The following is a 23222-nucleotide window of genomic DNA, read 5'->3' as shown; positions in this document are numbered from 1 at the left end:
GGAGGAATATTTTCCCTCTAAACATGGCCCCCATCCCACACACAGATGCACAGAGAGACACACAGACAGATGACAGACATCTACAACAGATGCTGACACACTCACACAAACACATGCACAGACAACCCACCCACGCAGCTACGCAATGTGCTCACACTCACATGTGCTCTCGCACACTCGCTCTCTCTCTTTCTGTCTTTCTCTTGGTGCTACCGGCTGGAGGTATGAGGTGGGCCAGTGGTACCAGAAGGCTGGAGTGGAAGCCAGGGGGCGGGCAGGTGGCATGGGCTGGGGCTTGGGGAGGGAGAGCCCAAGGCACTCACCCTCTCAATCAACTCCATTAGAGGTTTGGCCCTGAGCTCCTCGATCCTGGTCTCGTTCATGCACGCACGGTAGTATACTTGTGCCTTTCTCTCTGCCTCGCTCACACTGGCCGTGGAGTTTTCTGGAACAACAGACAGTGGAGTTTGCAATGCGGCCCCACTTGCCCACTGGGTGGCTTTGGGGCAGTCCCTCTTTTCGGAGCCTTGGTGTTCTCAGCTGCAAAGGAGCTCTGACATCTGCCTGTCGCAGTGGCAGTGAGGAATGCTGTCACCGTGAGTATGTGAGGGCCCCTGGACAGAGCCTGGCAAGCTGAAGGCGCTCCCGAAATTTTGCTGACTGCAAAGAAAAAGAATCGACCATGTTTCTCTCCCTCTGCCGGTTGGGTTCACAGACGTGTCCCCGGGTTGACCGCACGTGCCCACCAGCAGGACAGTGTTCTTCCCCTGTGGATAACGTGTGGTACGAACACCCCTGCCTGGTGCATGGGACAGAGGCCGATCTTGGTTTTCAGATACCAGATGATCTTTCTTGTGATAAAGACTGAAGTTGGATGGAAACTCAAAAGTCTCATTCATTATGAATTTACTTTTTGCTTCCTCCTTGGAGGGGCTAGGCACGTTCACCAGGCTTACAGCCAACTCCTGGGGCCGTTTTCCACCGCCCTTGCCAACTCCAGCAAGCAGCATCTCCCTCCTGCAGTGGCTTCTCAGACCTTACCCCAGACACCCGGAGATTCTGTTCCCTTCTCCCTCACCTCAGTGCCCTGGTCCAGATGCCACCTGCTAAAGGCAATGCTCCGGTGGGTGCACCTGGTGAAGATGACCGCTTCCTGCCACTCAGGTCCACAAGGGACCCACTATGTACTGGGGCTCTGTGCATGAGCCTTCTTCTCAGAGCCCTGCTCCAGGCCATGCCAGATACTCTAAACCCCTCAATTCCATCTGTCCCTCTTGCCTCCTCTGGGAAACTCACTGCTCCAGACACATTCCCTCATTTCATGTTCATTTCTCTCTGGCCCTGAAGCCCCTTCCTTTGCCTCCTTCAAAGATCCCTCAAACCCCAGCTCCTTCACAAAGACTTTCCTGGCAGAACTGTATCCATCCACCCTCTGACCAGATACTAGATGCTTATTCTATGCTAGGCCCTGTGTAAGCTGTGGGACACAAGAGAAAACATCCCTGTCCCCAAGGAGCTTCTGCATGGGACCCTGTTAAAATCCTACTCAACCTCAAGGCCTCTATGGGGACATCTTTTTGATGAAGGCTCTCCTAAGATTCCCAAAGGCCCTCACCGCTCTGCATACCTGTGTCCATCATTAGACCGTGAGCTCCTTGGAACAGAAAGCGGGTCTTATTTATGCCTATAAAATTCAGAGCCCAGCCCTGTGCCTGGCACCCAGCAGAAACTCAAAGAAATGACCGCAAGACACGACAGTGCTATGAACAACGCACGTGGCTATGGAACACAGAGAAAAGTCACTCCCTTCGGAGGGGTGGGGAGAAGAGGGGTCTCCAGAGGGCGTTCCATTTGAGCTGGTTCTGAAAGCTGAAGTTGTTCACCAGGTGGAAGGGAGGGGAGAGGCCACTGGGTTGCGCGGAGCAGGACAGGACAGTGTGGGGACAAGCAGGGATGCCTGAAAGGGCAGGCGGGCTGCTTGGAGAAAAGAAAGCTGTCTGGCGTAGTCACTTGGAGCAAAGGACATGAGTCACTTCCTGGCCAGTCTTTCATCAGCTTTCCCAGGCTCACCCCAAGAGCTCCCTGCCCCCCGATCCTCACCATAAATAGCACCATGGCTTTCACTGATCAGAGCATCGAGCCCCGGTCTTGCTGACGTCAGGGTGATGGCCCTGAAAGGGGGACGGGACCAGCTTGGGGCTAGTCTGAAGGAAGACACAGAGACAAGAGAGCCCCTTGAGAGACAGGGTCAGGGGCCTGAACGAGGGGCTATGGAGGGTTCGTACAGCCCTGGAGACCATGGGCTACTGGGTTGCTAAGTGCTGGAAACACCTGCATGTCCCCCAGGCACCACGGCAGCTCTGAGAAGAGGACTCTGTGAGGGGAGGGTGGAAATGGGGAAGCTGGGATACAGAAGATCAGGGAGAGCAAAAGGGGAGTGCCTCGCCCCTCCCAGGGGCCTCGTTCCTATGGCAACACTCCCAATGAAGCTCTTGGAAGAAAAAGCAGGAGAATCGTCATTGGTCCCCAGGCCTCAGATGCAGCGTCTCACCCTCCACATCTGGCTCCGGCCAAAGCCCTGAAATGCCAGGGCCAGCGTTGGGGAAGGCACTCTGTGTGCTCTGGCCCATGAGTGAGCCTGGCATCTCCCTCCCCCAAGGCCACAAAGATAAGAGGCCTAAAGAAAGGCTCCCAGGAGCAGCCTGGCTGTGCTAATCACAGCGAGTTCCGAGGCCCTCTTCCCTAACACCTGTCTGCAAGCCCCGAATTATCACCGGGAGGGAGAAGGAATGCCTCCTTCAGACACAGCCTCCCTTGCTCCTTCGCTGAGAGGCTGCCACAGGCCAGGTTCAAACTCCATTCCTTTGGCCCCCACCACCTGGGTGCCACGCTCACTTGCTTTCCCACATTGTTTACAAAGTTCTTTTTGCCTGGCAACCGCCAGGCCGGGTGTCGGGGACAGTGGGCAACAGAACTGGAGGCCTGTCCACGTGAGGCATGCAGCGTGGTGAGTGAGGCAAACAGCAGTCAAGGACTCGCGGGAGCATCTGATTACGCACGGGGTGAACGCTGTGAGAACATCCCAGAGGCCTTGAAGGGGAGGGCGGGAGGAGACCAGGGAAGCCAAGCAAGGCCCCGGGGAAGCTTCGTTTGAGCTTCGGGCTGAAGGATGAACTCAATGTGGAGTAGAAGCAGGGGCTGTGCCTGGGCTGCCCCTCCGCCATTCCATGTCTTAGTGGTCCCTGCAGCCCCTGGATAAGGACCTAGTAGGCCCCTAGCAACAGGTGGTGGCTGCAAGAACAGAGCCCAGTGTCCCTTTCTGGAGAGGAAGGACATCTGGAAGATGAGAGGGTGATGAGGCCTGATGCCCACCTAAGGTTTCCTTTTTTTACATTTATTATTATTTTTTTTTTGAGACAGAGTCTCGCTCTGTCACTAGGCTGGAGCGCAGGGGCGCAATCTCGGCTCACTGCAACCTCCACCTCCTGGGTTCAAGTGATTCTCCTGCCTCAGCCTCCCGAGTAGCTGGGACTACAGGCGTGTACCACCACGCCTGGCTAATTTTTGTATTTTTAGTAGAGACGGGGTTTCACCATGTTGGCCAGGATGGTCTCAATCTCTTGACCTGTGATCTGCCCACTTCAGCCTCCCCAAATGCTGGGATTACAGGCGTGAGCCACCATGCTTGGCCAAGATTCCCTTTTTTTTTTTTAAAGGAAATCAGGCAGGTGGGGCAGGAGCGGACAGGATGAGGGGGCCCCGCCAGGAGTTGGTGTTCATGCCCCCTCTGTGTGTGTCATCAGTATCCCCACTGCCGATGCTGGCTGGGGCAGGAGCCCTGGTAGAAGGTACGGTTCCTCTTCCTCCCCCTGGTTCCAGGAGCCCACGGGGACAACCCATGGCACACTCTCCCACCTCTTCTTTTTCCTCCTCACTCAGGGAACACCTACTATCCTGCAGGCTCCAGGGGACAAGAGCCCAAGTGAGGCTGCCAGGCGGGAGGCTGCTGCAGGGGACCAGGTGAGCAAAGGTGGGCGCTTGCTTGGCCAGGATGGTGGCAGAGAAGGGGGCGAGAAGTATTTGGAACATGAGAGAAAGGAGAGTCAAGAATGGAGTCAAGTTTCTTTGGCCTGAGTGAGAAGCTGCTGACACTGGGGAACCGCAGCCTGAGGATGAGGGGCAGGCTTAGGAAGGAGCTTCTGTGCACACAGCTACTGCCTAAAGCTCAGCTCCAGACACTCGAAGTTTGAGGCCTCCATGAGACACCCAAGGGGAGCCCTGGTCTGGGGAGTCTGTAGAGTGCGTTGTCTTGAACTCCTTTTAGTCCAAATAGGCACTGGAATATACCAATTCCCCCCCCTTTTTTTTTTTTGACACTGAGTCTCGCTCTGTCGCCCAGGCTGGAGTGCAGTGGCACGATCTTGGCTCACTGCAACCTCCGTCTCCTGGGTTCAAGTGATTCTCCTGCCTCAGCTTCCCGAGTAGCTGGGATTACAGGCATCCTCCATCACGCCCGGTTAATTTTTGTATTTTTAGTAGAGACAGGGTTTCACTGTGTTGGCCAGGCTGTTCTCAAACTCCTGACCTCAGGTGGTCTGCCTGTCTCGGCCTCCCAAAGTGCTGGGATTACAGGCGTCAGCCACCGCACCCAGCCCCAATTCCTTAAATTGGCCAGAAGGCTCTATATCACGCATCCCCAACAGGGGCAATACTGCCCCCAGGAATTTATTCTTGCAGGACAAAGCATCTTACGCTTTTTACTCTGTGTATACAGACTAAGAATAGCAACAGACATCCAGAGTACCTGTGGCATTAACATTTCATGGAGGCGTAATGATAACTGCAGGCTGAGAAACGCCACCCTGGGTGACGGGGTCTGCGCTCCCACCTGTCTCCAGCTCCTGCCCCACACTCTTTTCCCCATGGCTGGCTGGTCTCTTCTCTCCTTAACTCAAGCATCTGCTCAGACATCCCTTCTGAGAAAGCCCATCCCTTCCTGATCGCTGCAGCTACAATCGCCTCTTCCCTCTCTGGCCCCATGCCCTACTTGATGTTTTTGAGCCCTTCTCTTTACAATCCTATCATGTATTTAGTCATTTATTTGTTTACTGTCTGTCTTCCCTGCTGGAATGTAACTTCCACAAGAAAAGACTGTCTTATTCCTACATAATCCCCAGCCCTGAGCAATGCCTGGCACACAGAAAGTGTCTGATGCATAATTGGTGAGTGAATAAAGGAATGAATGACAGAGAAAGGTAGCACTCTAGCCTGCGGGAGGTGACTGGGCTTCAAAGTGAAATGAGTGGCTCATGTCTGTAATCCCAGCACTTTGGGAGGCCAAGGTGGGTGGATCACTTGAGGTCAGGAGTTTGAGACCAGCCTGGCCAACCTGGTGAAACCCTGTCTCTACTAAAAATACAAAAGTTATCCAGGTGTGGTGGCGGGTGCTTGTAGTCCCAGCTACTCGGCAGGCTTAGGCACAAGAATCGCTTGAACCCAGATGGCGGAGGTTGCAGTGAGCCGAGATCGCGCCACTGTACTCCAGCCTGGGCGACAGATCGAGACTTGGTTTCAAACAAAACAAAACAAAGTGAAATCAGGCACAGACCTTTTTCTGAATAAGAAAAAGGTCTCTAGGACTGTGCCAACCCTCCATAGCCCCTCGTTCAGGCCCCCAACCTTGCCTCTCAAGGGGTGCTCGTCTCGGTATCTTTTTTCAGACTAGCCCCAGGCTGGCACTGTCCCCTTTCGGGGCTGTCACTCTGAGTTCAGCAAGACCGGGGCTTGATGCTGTGGTCTCCTTTAAGACACCCCTGGCTCATGTTTACTTCCCAGAAGATTTCATGGAGGCAAAGAAGAAGCCAACACCCAACAGTGTGGCTCCTGGCACTATGCTAGGGACACATTTTGGAGACAGCAGCACTTCTGCGGCCCCCTTGTGCTATGAAGATCTTTTGGCAGCCTAGGGCCACACAACAGAGCTCCACACTGCCTGGGTACTTCCTTCTAGGGGCCCTGAGTTCCAGAAGCTTCCTCAGTCCCTACCCCAAAGTCCCAGAGAGGAAGACAGAGCACCATTTCATCGGCTGCTTCTTCCTCTGGGAGTTTTCATTGGAATGCCCTCTCCACATCACTCCTCAGGGAGGAAATGAACGCCCAGGCAGGCAGAGCTGTGGGGTATGATAGGGGTGTCTGGGAATCTCCCGTATGCTGCTGGGATAGGGGTGTCTGGGAATCCCCCACACGCTGCTGGGATAGGGGTGTCTGGGAATCCCCCGTATGCTGCTGGGATAGGGGTGTCTGGGAATCCCCCACATGCTGCTGGGATAGGGGTGTCTGGGAATCGTGCGGCCTCCCTTGATGCAGTGGGACCATCTGGCCAGGAGCCTGTGGGGCCCTGACTCCACACCAGGGCAGGACCAGTGTTTGTTTTAGATAAAACCAGACTCCGTTCAGACAGTCACAGGCCTCAGGAGCCCCATCCTGTGCTGGGGGGAAGGGGTGCTGATAAAGGAGACGCCTTGCTCTGCAGAACAAAAATAATTCCACCACTGCCCCCGCTCACAGCATCTACAGCAGGCCCTGTGCTGCTGTCACAACCTCACCCCGGTCCCCTGAGGCGGATATCACCATCCCATTTCAGAGACAAGGAAAATGAGGCCCAGGTGCGTGAAGAAACTGGCCTATCAAGGCAGAGCTAGTGGGTAGCATGCTGGACTTCTAAGCCTTCCTGAGAAAGTGAACTGCTTCCTCTGAGATGGGCATAGGCATGGCTGTGTGTGCATCTTGTCCTGACCATTCCACAGTGGCTGTTATCACACTCCATTTACAAATAAGAGGTTGGGTAACTCGTCCAAGGTCGCAAAAGTGGCTGTGGCCAGGACTGGAGCCTAAGCCTTTTCTGCTTCCCTGTCCTTTCCTGCAGGTTGGCTCAGAAAACCGGAGGTGAAGCTGAAGCAGCCCAGCTGGCCCTAAGAAGCCCTGGACGCTCCCTCCCATCCTCACATCGTTGAGTCAATGCTATTATTTGAATGTCTGTGTCCCCTCCAAAATTCATGTTGGAACTTAATCCTTAAGGAGCAGTTTTAAGAGATGGGGCCTTTAGGTCATGAGGGCTCTGCTCTATGAATGGATTAGTGTCTTATAAAAGGGCTTGAGGGGGCCAGTTCCCCCCCTTCAGTCCCATATGCCATGTGAAGACACAGTTCATGGTGCCATCTTGGAAGCAGAGAGCAACCCTTAACAGACACTGAATAAGCCCGTGCCTTGATCTTGGACTTCACAGCGTCCAGAACAGTGAGAAATAAATTTCTGTTGTTTACAAATTATCCAGTGTATTAGTCTGTTTTCCCACTGCTGATACAGACATACCCAAGACTGGGCAATTTACAAAAGAAAGAGGTTTAATGGACTTCCAGTTCCACGTGGCTGGGGAGGCCTCACCATCGTGGTGGAAGGCAAGGAGGAGCAAGTCACGTCTTACATGGATGGCAACAGGCAAAGAGAGAGAGAGGCTGTGCAGGGGAACTCCCATTTTTAAAACCATAAGATCTTGTGAGACTTATTCACTATCACAAGAACAGCACGGGAAAGAGCCGCCCCCGTGATTCAATGACCTCCCACTGGGTTCTTGCCACAAAATGTGGGAATTGAGGGAGCTACAATTCAGGATGAGATTTGGGTGGGGACACAGCCAAACCATATCATCCAGTCTGTGGTATTTTGTTACAATAGCACAAACAGACTAAGAATCAATCAATCCATGTAACCATTCCCCAAACAGGAAGGCAGCACCCACTCCTGTAGACACCATACTGGATAGAAAGCATTCATGATGCAGATGCTGTCCATAGATGGCTTCCTTCCAATATGCGCAGGAAGATGAAACTCAATTAGACAGCAGGTATTAGGAAAATATGTCAAAATAAAAATACAAGCTATGTCACAGGGTGACATGATTAATTGCCACATCACCGACATGGACACGTTTAACGCTATTGGAATATTGTATGTCTATCTCCCAGGGAGACTGGAAGGCAGACTGCTAGTTTTTTCTTTATGGAATCTGTGTTGCTTGAATTGTCACAATGAGCACGCATTGATTTTTTTGTATGCGTTCATCTTACAGTATAAAATACAGTAAAGCAAACAGGACAGGTGCACACAGTGTACTTGTAGCTCAAGCCTAGAGAGGCCCTTTGGTAGCCACAGAAGACAATGGAGGCAGCAGGTTTGAGAAAAGTCTCGGAGGCTTTGGAGGGGGTGGTGTAGGCTCTCTAGCTGGTAGAATAATCTGAGCTACAAGCACAGTTGGAAAGTCCAAGGCAGGGCCAAGTCTAAGGGCTGAAGGGCCTGGCTGCTTCCTTCCTCTGATGAAGTGAGGCCACCCACTCTCATCTCCCCAAAACCTACAAGGACAGCCCATGCTGGCCACTTGGGGGAGTGGCAGAGTGAGGTGCGAGGCATCTGTGTGTCCTGCAGCTGAGGTCAGCATCCCCAGCTGGCAGACTGCCAAGTCATGCCACAGTGGCACCTGGCCTAGTTCGGCCCACCTGCTACAGAACTGCCTGGATTGCCTCTGAGGAGGCTAGCATGAATTCACCTGGCAGAGAAATGCATCGCTTGCCCAAGGTCACACAAACAGATGGTAACAGCTATCTTGCCGGACCGGCTGACACAATCCACACTGGCACTCTAAATGTCCCTTCTCCCCTCTCTGCCTAGAGGGAAGCCCTCGCCTCAGCAGGTCGGAGTGGCCTGGGCACCTCCGGCTTGTTCCCGTGCCATCAGCTCTGGCTCCCTTCCGACGCCTGTTGGCTGACCCCTTTGTCTTGGAGACGCTGAACCCAGCCTGGCCTTAAGCCCAAGAATGCACTGGCCCACACTCCTGCATTTTTTTGTCACCCACTCACCTGCCATCTGCCTCTTCAGGAGTTTCCATGTATCAAAGTCTCAGGTATCAAGCCCACAGGTGAGGGGCCATTTCCAGACTAGTTCCGAGGACTGAGCCTTGAGGGAGAGGACCCCAGGATATGCCTTCCGGGGAAGCCCCTAGTCAGTATGACATGGGGGTGACCCCAGCTCCTGTGTTCATTGGACCTGGGCTGGGGCTTGGCTGGCCTGGGCTGAGAACTCAGTGGAGCAGCCGCTGGGGAAAGGAGGCAGGCGAACCACACTTCTCGGCTGCTCTCCCCGCCAGCAGTGCCGACCCAGTGCCTCTCCCTGCTGAATCTGACAGTGGAGTGAGTAGAGAAAGAATACAGGCTTTGAGGTCCCACAGCTCTGGGTCTAATCCCAGCCTCACCATTTCCTAGGAAATACATTTCCTTCATATTCATGAGTCTCATCTGTAATGTGCAAATGCAGCCTACTCCATGAGTTTACTATGAGAAGTCAATGAAATAATACAAGTGAGATACTCAGTGTGTCACAGCTGTACTCTGCATCTCCTTCCTGACAACTGGGTCCACATACCAGCGCTTCTCTAATAAATAAGCAATAATGACTCTGTTCTTTGCCCACCCAATTAACCCTTACAGCATCCCTACTAATGAGCTGAGTTTCAGTTAGTTCCCACTTTATAGGTGATGAGCCGAGGACCTAAAAATCTGGGTGACCTCTCTGCAGTCATACAGCTTGTTTGTAAGAAGTCTGGGTTGGAACTCACCTAACACCACCAAGGAGGGCAGCTGTGCTTTGCTGAGTACCTACTAGGTGCCAGGCTAGTATTCCGATGTATTCCGGTGCTCAGCACTTTGAACCATCCCAGGCAAGTCAATACTCAACAGTAACTGTATGTGTTAGGAGGCATCATTATCCCTACTGTACAGATAATAAAACTAAGTGGGAGAGAAGCCAGGTCACTTGTCCAAGGCCACACGAGTGATAAGCAGCTAGCACACCAGGACTGCTTGACTTCAGAACTCTGCGGTCTAGCCTCCTGGTATCACCAGACCTTGGCCTCAGGGTCAGGGTTGAATGCATGATTTTGGGTTGTTCATGGCCCATTGGATGCAGCTCCCCACCCACGGCTTGATCGTCAGGAACAGCGGGGATGGACTCAATCTTGGCTCAGACCTAAGGTTCTCCCAGTGAGAACCAGCCCCAGAACCAGTCAGACCAGAACCCACACGATGCACAAGAGCCCATTCTGGGCCTCACTGGGAAGCTAGAGGGCCTGTCCACTGTCCTGCCCCATCCCCTCTAAATGCTAACTGCTCCCCAGAGTGAGCCCCTCACCATTTTGGACTGGTGGTATATCCTTGACAAAGTCACTTAACCTCTGGGAGCCTCAGTTGCTGCATCTATAAAATGGGAACAACAATTCCGAAGTCTGGGGTTGTGAGGATTAAGGAAGCAGTGGCTCTAAAAAGCCTGGTACAGTGCACAGCGCACGGCGGACATCTGTGTCTCTCCTTCCTTCAGGCCCTCAGGCTCTGCGCCCCCTGCAGGTTCTTGCAGGCACTGCGGAAAGGGAGCTAATGTCTGTCCCTTGTACCTGAAGGAGGTGGTGTGGGACAGGGGAAAGGGCACACGACCAGGCATCAGGCAAGTCTCAGCTCTGCCACTCACTAGCCTATCATGAGGACCTCTCCGGATATGGCTTTCCTCATCTACCAACAGAGTGAACAACACCTTCCCAGCTTCCACCCTGCAGGATCAAATGGGATGGTGTCTACAAAACAGCTCTGTAACCTGTCAAATGCTGTGCAAAGGTCAAGGGTGAATAATAACAGTAACATCAATACAAACAGCAGCCACCACAACATGCCAGGCCTAGGCATGGTTTAAATACATTTAAATGTATTTCCCATTTAATTTTCAAAATTCAGAGGAGGCATGGTTCCCACCGTACTCATGAGAAAACAAGCCAGGGAGGTGATGTAATTGACCCAAGACCTCATAGTAAGTGGCAGAGTCCGGATTCGAACCCAGGTCCTGGTGAGTCTGAAGCAGAGGAACCGACCCACCTTGTTATACTACCTGGACTATGGGCCCTGCCAAGCCCCCAGCTGTGACGTTAGGCACTGGAGAAGGGTCGTCCTTGAGTTCCAGTCTTGCAATGACAGACATATTTGCCTTTTAAGCGTCTGGTTCTAAAATGAAAAGCTGCATCCCCTTTCAAAGGCATTTTGGTGGCATAAGGCAGGCAGGGGGACATCTCAGACTGGGGCTTTGCTGCTTCGGACATACTGAGCTTCAACCCTACCTCCATACACACCACCCTGCTCATCCTAGGGAAGTTAGGCCAAAGGCAGCTGCTGCTGCTGCTTCAGGAGCTGTCAGAGGCCAGGAGAAAGGGTGGGTGTGTTTTATCTAGCGGCGGCTCTGCCCTGTGGGGCTGGGGCAGGAAAGAAAGGAAAGGTCTCCTTCACCTGGTTTGCCTACTTTCCCTGTAATCTAAAAGACCCAGTTGCCTTAAATTGTTAATTGTCCATTTAGAATCATTTCCTGTCTCTTAAGATTCGTGTCCCTTTAAGAAGATCTGTCCCCTTTTGGGTATCTTCTATTGTACCTGCCTTTGAATATCTTAAAGTTTTTTAAAACAATCAGTATTTGTTGGATCTAGGTTCTGTTGTTGATGGCTAAATTGATTGACTTTTCAGAATGCAGCCTCTCCCAGCATTTAGGGTCCCAGGATGGAGCAGGGGACAGCAGGAGAGGGAGACAGCCATGGTCCCAGCTGTGGGAGGGTTAAGGTGGGCAGCTTTATGGTACAGCACGGGTGTCATGATTTCACACTGGAGGGAGGAGCCCAGTGGGCAGATGGGAATTCAACAAACATTAACTAAGGATACAGCTGCAAACAAGACAACGTGGAGCTCTAATCTGAGGATAAAACCATCAACACAGGGGTGAACCAGAGGTGCCCAAGGCCTAGTGAAGTGCAAAGAGAACTCTGACCAGACAGCTTATCGTGCAAGCCCAATCACCGTGAGGCTAAGGATGATTCCCACCTATACTGAATAACTAATCCTCTGATAAGCTGTTGTTAGAACTTTCATTGGATCACAACCTTAGAATCTGATCTATTGTGTTCAGTCTCGATCCCTTTTGCTCATAACTTTCAAAACTCACAGTCAATACTAGTCAAAAGCTACGCCAAGCTTGAAGCCACAAAAGTAACGACCACAGCCACCAGTTCTTGTGTACACCCTACATGCCACACACACCATGCTAATGCTTTACACATGTGCTCTCTAGTTCTCAAAACTCTGTACCTTGGGTCTTATTAGTCTCATTTTACAGATGAAGAAACTGAGGTTCAGAGATATGTGACTTACTCAGGATCATACAATGAGTGAGGGCAGACATTCTAACCCAGCTTCACCTACTCCCAAGTCTATGGTCTTCCATTCTGCCAGGCTCCTCTTTTGTTTTTTAGACAAGAGTCTCACTCTGTTGCCCAGGCTGGAGTGCAGTGGCACGATCTCGGCTCACTGCAACCTCTGCCTCCCAGTTTCAAGCGATTCTCCTGCCTCAGCCTCCCGAGTAGTTGGGACTACAGGCGCACGCCACCATGCCTAGCTAATTTTTGTATTTTTAGTAGAGACAGGGTTTTGCCACGTTGGCCAGGCTGGTCTTGAACTCCTGGCCTCAAGTGATCCACCCACCTTGACCTCTCAAAGTGCTGGGATTACAGGTGTGAGCCACCGTGCCCGGCCCATTCTGCCAAGCTCCTCCTTTAAGCAGGCGCAGCTGGGAAGCTGGCTGGGCCAGCTGACAGCTCCCCGCTGTGGCCCATTTATTGGTCTCCATGCTGGATGCTTACCGAGGAGGTGCTTGATGATTGCTTGGTTGTGTTCCCAGAGGTTGCTGAAGGTCCCCCAGCGTGAGTGGCCATCAGGGACTGGGTTGGCCTTGATCCAGCCCCCACAGGCGTAGCTGAAGAAGTCATGGCAGGGGTCCACTGTGGGGTCCATGGAGCTCAAGATGGAGCTGGTCACTGAGACACAAGCTTCGCTCAGGCACACAGAGGGGGATCCTGGAAGGGTTAAGGACAAGAGGCCAGTGAAGGGCAGGCAGGGAAGAAGCAGGGAGGGCAGAGAAGGGGGCTTGGGGCCCAGGGGCCACATGTCCCACCCTGGCCCTGACCACACAGATTTGGAACTGGACGGTCACTAGACTCCTACAGAGAAATGATTTCCGCTTATAACACAAGACTTCTACTCAGCTGTCTAAAATCCTTCCTGTGGCTAAAAGGTACCCAGAACCCAGGTGTTTCTCTTAATCAACCTTTTCCTCCATAAATATTCATTGACTCTTTATTATTCCTTGATGCTCAACAAATTTATTCATTCACGCATGCATTCATTTATTCAGCAAGATAATGACTACCTTCCAGGTTCTCTGCTGAGTATGGAGTGCGTGTGTGTGCATGTGTGCACCTCCGTGAAAGTGTGTGCCCGTGCGTGTGTGCGTGTGTGTGTGTGTAGGGTACTGGGGTATTGGGCATAAAAAGGCAGAGTCCTTTAATCCAAGAGCTAACAATTCAGTTGGGGATATACACATAAATCAAAATGGAACAGTAGGAGAAATGTCTGTCCTCCTTTCTACAAAAATAAACTGAACATTTACTATGTGCCAAAAGGGTGATGTAGACAGTATGGATGACAGGACATAGGAAGGAGGAAAGCCTATTAGAAATAGAAGGAGGAAATAGGAAAAATCACTCCTACGTACAAGCAGGAGAGTGAGTGACCTCAGAGAATCCTCAAAAACCCAAAGGCTATGCCAGGTGCCGTGGCTCACGCCTGTAATCCCAGCACTTTGGGAGGCCGACTTAATCATAGCTACTTGGGAGGCAGAGGCAGAAGAATCGTTTGAACCCGGGAGGTGGAGGTTACAGTGAGCCAAGATCGAGCCATTGCACTCAATCCTGGGGGATAAGAGCGAAGAGACTGGTTTGCCAGAGGCAAGAGGAAAGGGCCAGAGCCCTGCCTCAAGGTTGGCGGCTGAGCTCTCCCAGAGGACCCAAAGCCTGGGTGGCCTACGCAGAGGCCTGGCCTGAGGCAGCAACACGAAGCTGACTGTGCAGGACCGAGAATCACAGGCCCAGCCCCATCGTCCATCCACCCAGGCTGTGCTGATGACCAAAGGGACTTTACTGAACATGGCCGTGCACTGGGCACTTTGCACACATTCAGGATCTCATTTAACTCATTACAAGTCATCAGATGCAGGCATCATGTCCCTAGTCAAAGAGGAAACCGAGGGAGTGAACGGAACAAGGTCGCCCAGCTATGTGGGAGGGCGGAGAGCTGAGAGCTGGGCCCAGGCCTGTCTTGGTCCAGCCATGCCAAGGCTGTGTTTTTCTGCTTTCCTTCCCCACCTCTCTGCCAGTCACACCAGGGGCTGGTGCAGCCTGACTGCTGAGATCCGTTTCCCCACCACACAGGGAGGCAGTGAGGCAGGGTGGGCTTTGGAGGCCACTAGACCTGGGTTCAAATCCAGCTTTCTACTTTTGCCAGTGGGGCTTTGGGCAAGTGACCTCATCGCTCCATGCCTCAGTTTATCCATCTAAAAGTTAGGAAGAAAGGTAGGACCAATTTCACAGATTTCACAGTGATGATGGCCATGGCTGGGCAAGGGGGCTCAGCTTCCTCGAGTCTCAGGGTCTGAAGTTTCAGGCCAGTCTTTAGAGAGCAGCAAAGAACGCACGAGCTAGTATGGGCAGTGTTCCCCTCACTCAGGAACATAAGGCCAGTGGGCAGAGGTTCATTTGTGGAATTAGTAACATTTGATGACAAACACAAAGTCCTTCAGATGGGTGGCTGACAAAGGGCTCAGAGCAGCTGCACAACAGCAGGAAAATCAGGGTGATCTGACTTTGAGATAATCACACAACAATTAAAAATTATTGTTCACAGCCGAGAGGTGTGCCATAAAAAAATTATGGAGCCATTACACATGAAAACAGAGAAAGGAAATGGTGGGGGTGATGGTGCCATTTTAAATATCTCTAAATCAAATCATCTTAATCACAGTTGCATGCTCCACTCCCAAACTCGGGGAAGGCACCAGAATCTTTATAGGGCAGGGAAAGAATTTCCATGTAGGTTGAAAGAGCCTGTTGAGTATTACGATATAACTCCATACTTAGAGAAGGAAAAGAATACCTATTGTTTTCACACATCAAACCACAGGAAGGAAAATTTTACAATATCTTGGCTGGTGGAGATGCCAGGAGACAGGCTGAGAGTGAGCCTAACGCGGGAAGACGCATCAGAATCTGTGTGTATGTGTCTGTGTGTGAGAGAGAGACAGACTGATTAATTAACTGATAAAGGTTTTTGCTGTTATCATACAGGGACTTGGGTTTAAAAACAAAACAAGAAACTAGTCCCAGAAGTCAGTCTCAGAGGCCGGGCTCGGTGGCTCATGCCTGTAATCCCAGCACTCTGGGAGGCCGAGGTGGGCGGATCACCTGAGGTCAGGAGTTCGAGACCAGCCTGGCCAACATGGTGAAACTCCGTCTCTACTAAAAATACAAAAATTAGCCAGGTATGATGGGGGGCACCTGTAATCCCAGCTACTTGGGAGGCTGAGGCAGAAGAATCTTTTGAACCCGGGAGGCGGAGATTGCAGTGAGCCAAGATCGCACCACTGCATTCCAGCCTGGGCGACAAGAGTCAGACTCTGTCTCAAAAAAATAAATAAATAAATAAAGCAGTCTCAGAGATTTGAGTTCTTCACTAAGTGCCTACTTTGCTGGACATTGGGCTAGGGACCTACGAGGTGCTTAAGGAGCAATGGCTTGATTATTTAACTATTTAATGGTTTGCAGAAACTTCATGAAATATTCCTGGCCCAGGAAGTGCTTCATGCATTTTGATGACCTCATGGTTTCCAGACCCCCTCATCTAAGGCCCCGTCTTCCTACGGAAACCTTCATCGACCCCCTTCCCTCTCTGGGCCCCTCAGCGGCCTGGGTGCCTGCTGTGCTACTGTGCTATGTCACGACCATCTCCTTGTCCATCTCTCCTACTAGAATGTGAACTTCAGGGCAGGCCAATATCCTATGCATTTTTATATTTCCATTGTCTAGCACTGTATTTGGCAACTAGCAGCTGTTTAATACGTGCTTTTTTTTTTTTTTTTTTTTTTTGAGACAGTTTTTGCTCTGTCACCCAGGCTGAAGTGCAGTGGCATAATCTCGACTCGCTGCAACCTCTGCCTCCTGGGTTCAAGCAATTCTCCTGCCTCAGCCTCCTGAGTAGCTAGGATTACAGGCATCCAACACCACGCCTGGCTAATTTTTGTATTTTTAGTAGACATGAGGTTTCACCATGTTGGCCAGGCTGGTCTTGAACTCTTGACCTCAGGTGATCCACCCGCCTCGGCCTCCCAAAGGGCTAGGATTATAGGCGTGAGCCACTGCGCCCGGCCTCAATACATGTTTTTGAATGAACAACCGAATGAATGAAAGGCCTTATTCAGCACTTGTTCACCACCTGCAGAGGCAGCAAACATTTCTTTCCGTTGGGACATGCATGATCAATTGAGAAAGCAGAAACAGATCCTAGATTTAATTTACAGACACTCATCTGGACAGCCTGGCCTCAAAACTGTGTAGAATGCTTTCTTTAAAATATGTTCTTGGAGAATGTATTGTTTGTTTTGCTGCCTCTGTTTGCAAAGCACCAGCATGTTTCTGGAAAGGAAGCATAGCAGGAAGGTAAGTAAACACGTACTATGTGTCCAGACATTCCCAGAGGCTGGCCTTCAGAATCATCAGATTTGCTTTTTTTTTTTTTTTGAGACAGAGTCTTGCTCTGTCACCCAGGCTGGAGTGCAGTGGTGCCATCTTGGCTCACTGCAACCTCTGCCTCCCAGGTTCAAGTGATTCTCCTGCCTCAACCTCTCGAGTAGCTGGTGTGCACCATCACAGCCACCTGAGTAGCTGGGACTACAGTTGTGCGCCACCATGCCTGGCTAATTTTTGTATTTTTAGTAGAGACAGGGTTTCACCATGTTGGTCAGGCTGGTCTTGAACATCTTGTCCTCAGGTGATCTGTCCATCTCAGCCTCCCAAAGTGCTGGGATTACAGGCGTAAGCCCGGCCAGATTTGCTTTGACTGGCCTGATGTTTGCTCAGATGTGGCCAGCACCAGCACCTGCTCCTGGGTAATGAGGTTATTGTTAATATCTGGGGTGGTCACTGCTTTCCCAGGTGGCTCAGGGGTCACTTGATACTCTGCCCAGCTCCACTCCAGGGGAAGAATGTTCCTCTCCCAGGTCCAGGCTGGAGAAAACCCTTCTGAGACCCAGAGAGGGACACAACAGAGGCAGAAGCAGGATTCCTCCCAAGGGGCCCCACTGGGCAATAACAACAGAAATGTTTTGGGTCTGATCATCAGGAGCTGGCCCGTGGGGACTCCCTCCTGGTTTCTGGTGAAGACATATCTTCGGAGCTCCGAGGGGCAGTCTCAGGGCAACACTGGCTGCCGGAGTCTGGCCAGCTCCCGCTGCTCTGAGCCAAGAGCTGTGCAGACGTGCTGGCCAGGGTCCACACTGACCAGGAGGCGGTTCAGAACTAGAGCTGATTTAGGCTGAGGCAACATGGCAGTGGCAGGAGAGGATGATGAGCTTGTGTCCTGTTAGCAGAGGAGGCACAAACACACACACACATACACACCAGGACATGATCACACAATATACATACGCTCAGCAGAGAAAGGCTGTTCCCAGCTTGATCTTCCTTCCTACCCCTTTGTTCATTCAAACATTAATTTATTCATTTTACTATCTGCACACCTATGGCACAGGCACTATGCTAAGCACATCTGGTTAAGGGCCTGAAAACTAGTCATTAATTAGTCAAATATGCATTAAGCACCTGCTGAGCCAGGCACATTTGGTAAAACACCTACAAACCATTATAGTTAACTAATCAAGTAATTATTTCTTAAGTACAACCTATCTTTGTGGAATGAATGAATACCTGTGTGCCTTACCCAGGAGGGATGGAAGAATGCTCAGATGAAGGCCCTGCTCTTTTCTAGGCCCCTGAGTCACCTCTCCACCCCAGTGCAGCGTGGCCACCCTCACAGACCAGCAACTTCACAGAGGGAAGGCTCCACACAGCCTGGAGTGGATGTTCCAAGATCCTGTGAAAGCTCCTAATCTCTCTCATGGGGTGAGCGACCAAGTCAGTGGGTGGCACGCTGAGCAGAGCCCCCAGAGGCTGCTCAACCAGGTGAACCATCTGCCATCAGAAGAATAGATGTTGGGGCACAGGGGACTGAGAGGCCCTGGCTTTGGCTAATTCCCCATTCTTATTTCTAACTTGGATCCACCCCTTCGCACTTCATAAGTGTTTACTGAGCATCAACTCTGCGTGAGGCAGCTGGCTAGATCCACTCAGTTGGAAACAGAGAACCAGTCTCAGACCCCTACAGCAGGATCAGAGTGGCCCAATTGTATCACCATTCAAAGTGGGACAAAGGCACCGATCAAGGAACACGATGGGCAGCTGGATCTGGAAGGGCAGCTCTCCTGGGGGTGTAATGCGCTCTGGAGCGTACTTGGATTACAAAGGGAGGTGGAGCCTGGGCTTGAGCCCAGTAGCCTGTGGGTGAATTCCAACCTCCGCATTGGATTAGCAAGTCACTCTATCTCAGTGCCTCAGTTTCCTAATATGGAAAAGGGGCCAAAAGTAACCACACCTCACAGGGCTGCCTCCAGGAGGAAATGAGATTGCATCTGAAGCAAGGGGTGTGGTATTTGGGTATTTGGTCCGAGGAAAGAATTCAGTAAACAGAGGGCATTATTGTTATTTTATTGGAACTAGAGATAGCAGACAATGTCAGCCTATGTGTGTAATTACCCCACATCCTAGCAACTACAGTACCCAGAGCTAAAGTTGAAGAAGTCCTACGAGGCACCAGCTATGTGACATATGTTATCTCTAGTCCGCAGACCCATCCCCCAGTTGGGTACTGTTTTCCCATTTAAATTAGAGAAGACACAGGCTGAGGGAATAAGTGACTTGTCCGAGGTCACACAGCCAGTAAGTTGCTGGGACAGGATGTGGACTCAAGTGCGAGACCTTTATACCACCCACGCCGCCCACTTCCCAGGTCTTGGTCTATCTCAGCACCCAGACCCCCCTGGGCCTGGCTCCCTCCTTGGCCTCAGAGCCCTGCCCCGGCTTAAGCAGGGAAGCCCCCCTCGCCCAAGCTGACAGAGCCGGGGGCAGGAGTGAGTCAAGCCCACCATGCAACACGGAGGCACCTACTTGTCTGGTACTGGATGCCCAGTGCTGCCAAGCAGGCCACCAGTCCTGCCGCCAGAAGTACCACCAGCACCACCAGCCGCTTCTCCACCTGGGTCCGTGCAGCCCAGCACCTCTGGCCACTCCGGGGGCTGTGGAAGTTCACCTGCAGGGAAGGAGGCAGGAGGGGCAGGGAAGATGTGAGCCCCGGGCCCCGCTTCCCTTGGAGGAAGGGGCTCCGCTGCACGCCCAGGCCCTGGGGAGGCATCAGGGCTGCCTCCTGTCTCAGGGGTGGTCTGGTTCCCACAGATTCAGCCCTAATCCAGGAAAGGAACAGCCACCCTGCTCAGCTGCTCGGATCTGCTCCCAAACATCAGAGAGTCAAGCAGCTCGGCCCCGACAGGCTTGTTTTTTTGTGTCACTCGATATGAGTGGAAGGAAAAAACTACAGCTTTTCCCTGTTTCTCCAGTGAGGAGTTCAAAAAAGAACAGGATGTTTGGACTTGCAGGCATCCAGTGAGTACCCAGCTGGGCTCTCTGCAGAGCCCCCACATCAGTGGGGTCAGGGACAAGGGTGACACAGCCATGGTTCACACTTCCCAGAAGCACAGACATCCTTAGCTCATTAAACCCTCATAATCCCACGCAAAAACACGCGAGCCACCTTATTTTTCTTTTTACAAGTGAGGAAACTGAAGTCCAGAGAGGTGAGACCCTGGCTTCTCACCACCCAGCTGAATGGGGACAGCTGGGATTGGAACCCAAAGCTGTTGATGCCCGAGCCCACCAGTGGATCAGAGGTGGATCCTGGGAGATGTTGGCAGAGATGCAAGGAGAAATAGCTCCATTCAGGTCCTGAAAGGGAGGAAAAATCCCTCCAGCCTAACAGTCTAGCTAAACAGGAAGGGAGGCACAATGAGAGGAAGTGCAGGGTGTGGCAGGGCCCTCCCTGCCCGAGGAGGGACACACCAGCCAGCAGCAATGGGGGCCGACAGCCCAGGCCTCTCACACCCAAGGCAGCTTGGGGTTCTCCTCTGTTCCAAGAGATGCTTCCTGCAAAACCCATGGCCACAAGACAGGAAGGGTCTCCTGAAGGTGGGGTGACATGTGTTCAGTGACACTGTGTCATGTGCTAACAGCTGAGCACCAACTCAGGGCCATGCTGGAAATATACAGCCCAGCAGGGAGGCAGATAAAGAAACAGACTGGGGTGGGCAGGGGTTCAATCAGGGAGGGCTTCCTGGAAGGGGTGATGTCTGGCCTGGGTCAGTCAGAATAAGTAGGAGCTGGCCAGATAAGAGGGAATGGAAGTGGAGAGGAGAGGAGGGCCTAGATCCTAAGGGGCACAGAAAGCCAGGTTAAGACCCTGGACTTCCTCTTGAGGACTGGAGTGACATGATTAGATTTACCCTTTGGGAAGGGCAGGGTGGAGGGAGCAAGGCTTGCCAGGAAGAGGGGAAGCTGTCAGGGAAGATGAGGAGACTCAGACTCTGACCTGCAACAGCCCCACCAACAGCCTGAGGGGTGCCCCTGGTGCCGGGTCAGAGCCCTGAGGGAGTCCCACCCTGGCACTCGGGGATCTGAAGTGGGTCACTTGAGGGAAGGGTACTGAGAAGCCACATGGCCATGGTTAGGTATTTACTGGGCAAGAAATGACTGGGAATTGCTGCTCCAGAGATGGAGGAACCCAAGCACTTTCTGTGGAAAAAAAAAAAATTGGGTTCCAAAACTGAGAAAAGGGGCCGGGCGCGGGGGCTCATGCCTGTAGTCCCAACAGTTTAAAAGGCTGAAGTGGGAGGATCACCTGAGGTCAGGAGTTCAAGACCAGCCTGGCCAACATAGAGAAACCCCATCTCTACTAAAAAACACAAAAATTAGCCGGGAGTGGTGGCGGGCGCCTGTAATCCCAGCTACTCGGGAGGCTGAGGCAGGAGAATCCCTTGAACCCGGGAGGCGGAGGTTGCAGTGAGCTGAGATTGCGCCACTGCACTCCAGCCTGGGCGACAGAGTGAGACTCCGTCTCGGAAAACAAAACAAAACAAAACAAAACAAAACAAAACTGAGCAAAGGATCTTGGGGCTTAGAGACACTTCCGTGGAGGCCCAGGAGGCTCAGACACTGAAGCAGCTGGGTCAGGCAGTGGGAGGGATGCCGCCCGCTCAAATCCCTCAAGAATCTCTTCTGAAAAAGTGAGCAATGAAAGTTTCAGACCATGAATTAAAACTTCAGGCTGCGAGGGCTTGGTGCAGAGAGAGACAGCCTGGTATGATGCTAACATGCACACTGTACTCAAATGTTTATAAAGTGCTTTTTCAGAGTAATCAGTTATCTCACACACTTTACCTTGGTCTCTGGTACTCAGAGGGGTCCCAAGGACTTGAAGCAGGCACTGCCTAGGCACTGCACACACTGACGTATGTGTCCTGCTGCCCCTAATTTGTTTCATCCTTCCTCCCTTAGGCTTCTCATGTCCCCATTATCATGGCTCAGCTCACAGCGCACAAGGAGGCCGTGAGACAGTGTTTTGTTTTGTTTTGTTTTGTTTTTTTGAGACGGAGTCTCCCTCTGTTACCCAGGCTGGAGTGCAATGGCACGATCTCGGCTCACTGCAACCTCTGCCTCCCAGGTTCAAGCGATTCTCCTGCCTCAGTCTCCTGAGTAGCTGAGATTACACGCACGTGCTACCACGCCCGGCTAATTTTTGTATTTTTAGTAGAGACAGGGTTTCACCATGTTGGTCAGGCTGATCTCGAACTCCTAACATCGTGATCCACCAGCCTCAGCCTCCCAAAGTGCTGGGATTACAGGCATGAGCGACTGCACCTGGTTGAGACCTTGGTTTAAGAGGTACCCATCAGCCAGGCATGTTGGCTCATGCCTATAATCTCAACACTTTGGGAGGCTGAGGCAGGAGGATGGCTTGAGCCCAGGAGTTCAAGACCAGCCTGGGCAACACAGTCAGACCCCATCTCTTAAAAAAAAATTAAATTAAATTAGCTAGGCATGGTGGCATGCACCTTTAGTCCCAGCTACTTGGGAGGCTGAGGTGGGAGGATTGCTTGAGCCCGGAAGGTCGAGGCTGCAGTAAGCCATGATTGTGCCCCTGCACTCCAGCCTGGGCAACAGAGCAAGACCCTATCTCAAAAAAGAAAAAAAGAGGCCAGGCGCAGTGGCTCATGACTGTAATCCCAGCACCTTGGGAGGGTGAGGTGGGCGGATCACCTGAGGTTGGGAGTTTGAGACCAGCCTGGCCAACATGGTGAAACCCTGTCTCTACTAAAAATATAAAAATTAGCCAGGCATGGTGGCTCATGCCTGTAATCCCAGCTACTGGGGAGGCTGAGGTGAGAGAATCGCTTGAAACTGGGAGCTGGAGGCTGCAATGAACAGAGATCACACCACTGCACTCCAGCCTGGGTGACAGAGTGAGACGCTGTCTTGGAAAAAAAAAGAAAGAAAAGAAAAGAGGTACCCCTGTGCCTGGTGCTGGCTCCAGTGAGCCAAAGGACACAGCCACTAGGCTTGGGATGCAGGAAAACCTCACCTTAAATGTACAGGGAAATGTTGTGGTGTGGGCGACAAGGAGACAGCTAAGAGCAAGGAGCAAAGCCATCTGCGGAGAGAAGGGAGAGAAGAAAGGAACAGAAGGGGAAGATGAAAGAAACAGAGGGAGAGGAAAGGGAAAAAAGAACAATGGCAGCAAATAAATACTTGAGTGCTAAGTGCCTGGGATCATATTAATTCTATTTTGATGGTGCAATTCTATCTTCATAACATTCTTTTTTTTTTTTTTTTTTTTTTTTTGAGACGGAGTCTTGCTCTCTCACCCAGGCTGGAGTGCAGTGCCGCCATCTCGGCTCATTGCAACCTTGGCCTCCCGGGTTCAAGAGATTCTCCTGCCTCAGCCTCCCGAGTAGCTGGGACTACAGGCACATGCCACCACACCTGGCTAATTTTTTGTATTTTTAGTAGAGATGGGGTTTCACCGTGTTAGCCAGGATGGTCT

The 23222-nt window shown here is 51.8% G+C and overlaps 1 protein-coding gene across 9 annotated transcripts in view; it reads right to left on the bottom strand.

The window, feature by feature from the left end:
* The window catches only part of ECE1 (endothelin converting enzyme 1), a 127295-nt gene that overhangs the window by 43760 nt on the left and 60313 nt on the right, over positions 1-23222 (bottom strand). For 7 of the 9 annotated variants that reach the window (XM_001162689.7, XM_016955680.4, XM_016955696.4 and 4 more), the window contains 3 exons: positions 19241-19382; positions 12773-12985; positions 324-445 (listed from right to left, as the gene is read on the bottom strand). In XM_001162689.7, the coding sequence (XP_001162689.2) occupies positions 324-445; positions 12773-12985; positions 19241-19382 (477 nt within the window). The remainder of the gene's footprint in view (positions 1-323; positions 446-12772; positions 12986-19240; positions 19383-23222) is intronic. The other 2 variants (XM_063804535.1, XM_063804517.1) reach the window with 1 other exon arrangement.

The sequence above is a fragment of the Pan troglodytes genome, chromosome 1 (genome assembly GCF_028858775.2).
Source record: "Pan troglodytes isolate AG18354 chromosome 1, NHGRI_mPanTro3-v2.0_pri, whole genome shotgun sequence".
NCBI lineage: Eukaryota > Metazoa > Chordata > Mammalia > Primates > Hominidae > Pan > Pan troglodytes.
Note: the sequence above shows the minus strand (reverse complement) of the source record. Positions and strands in the feature narration are given on the sequence as shown.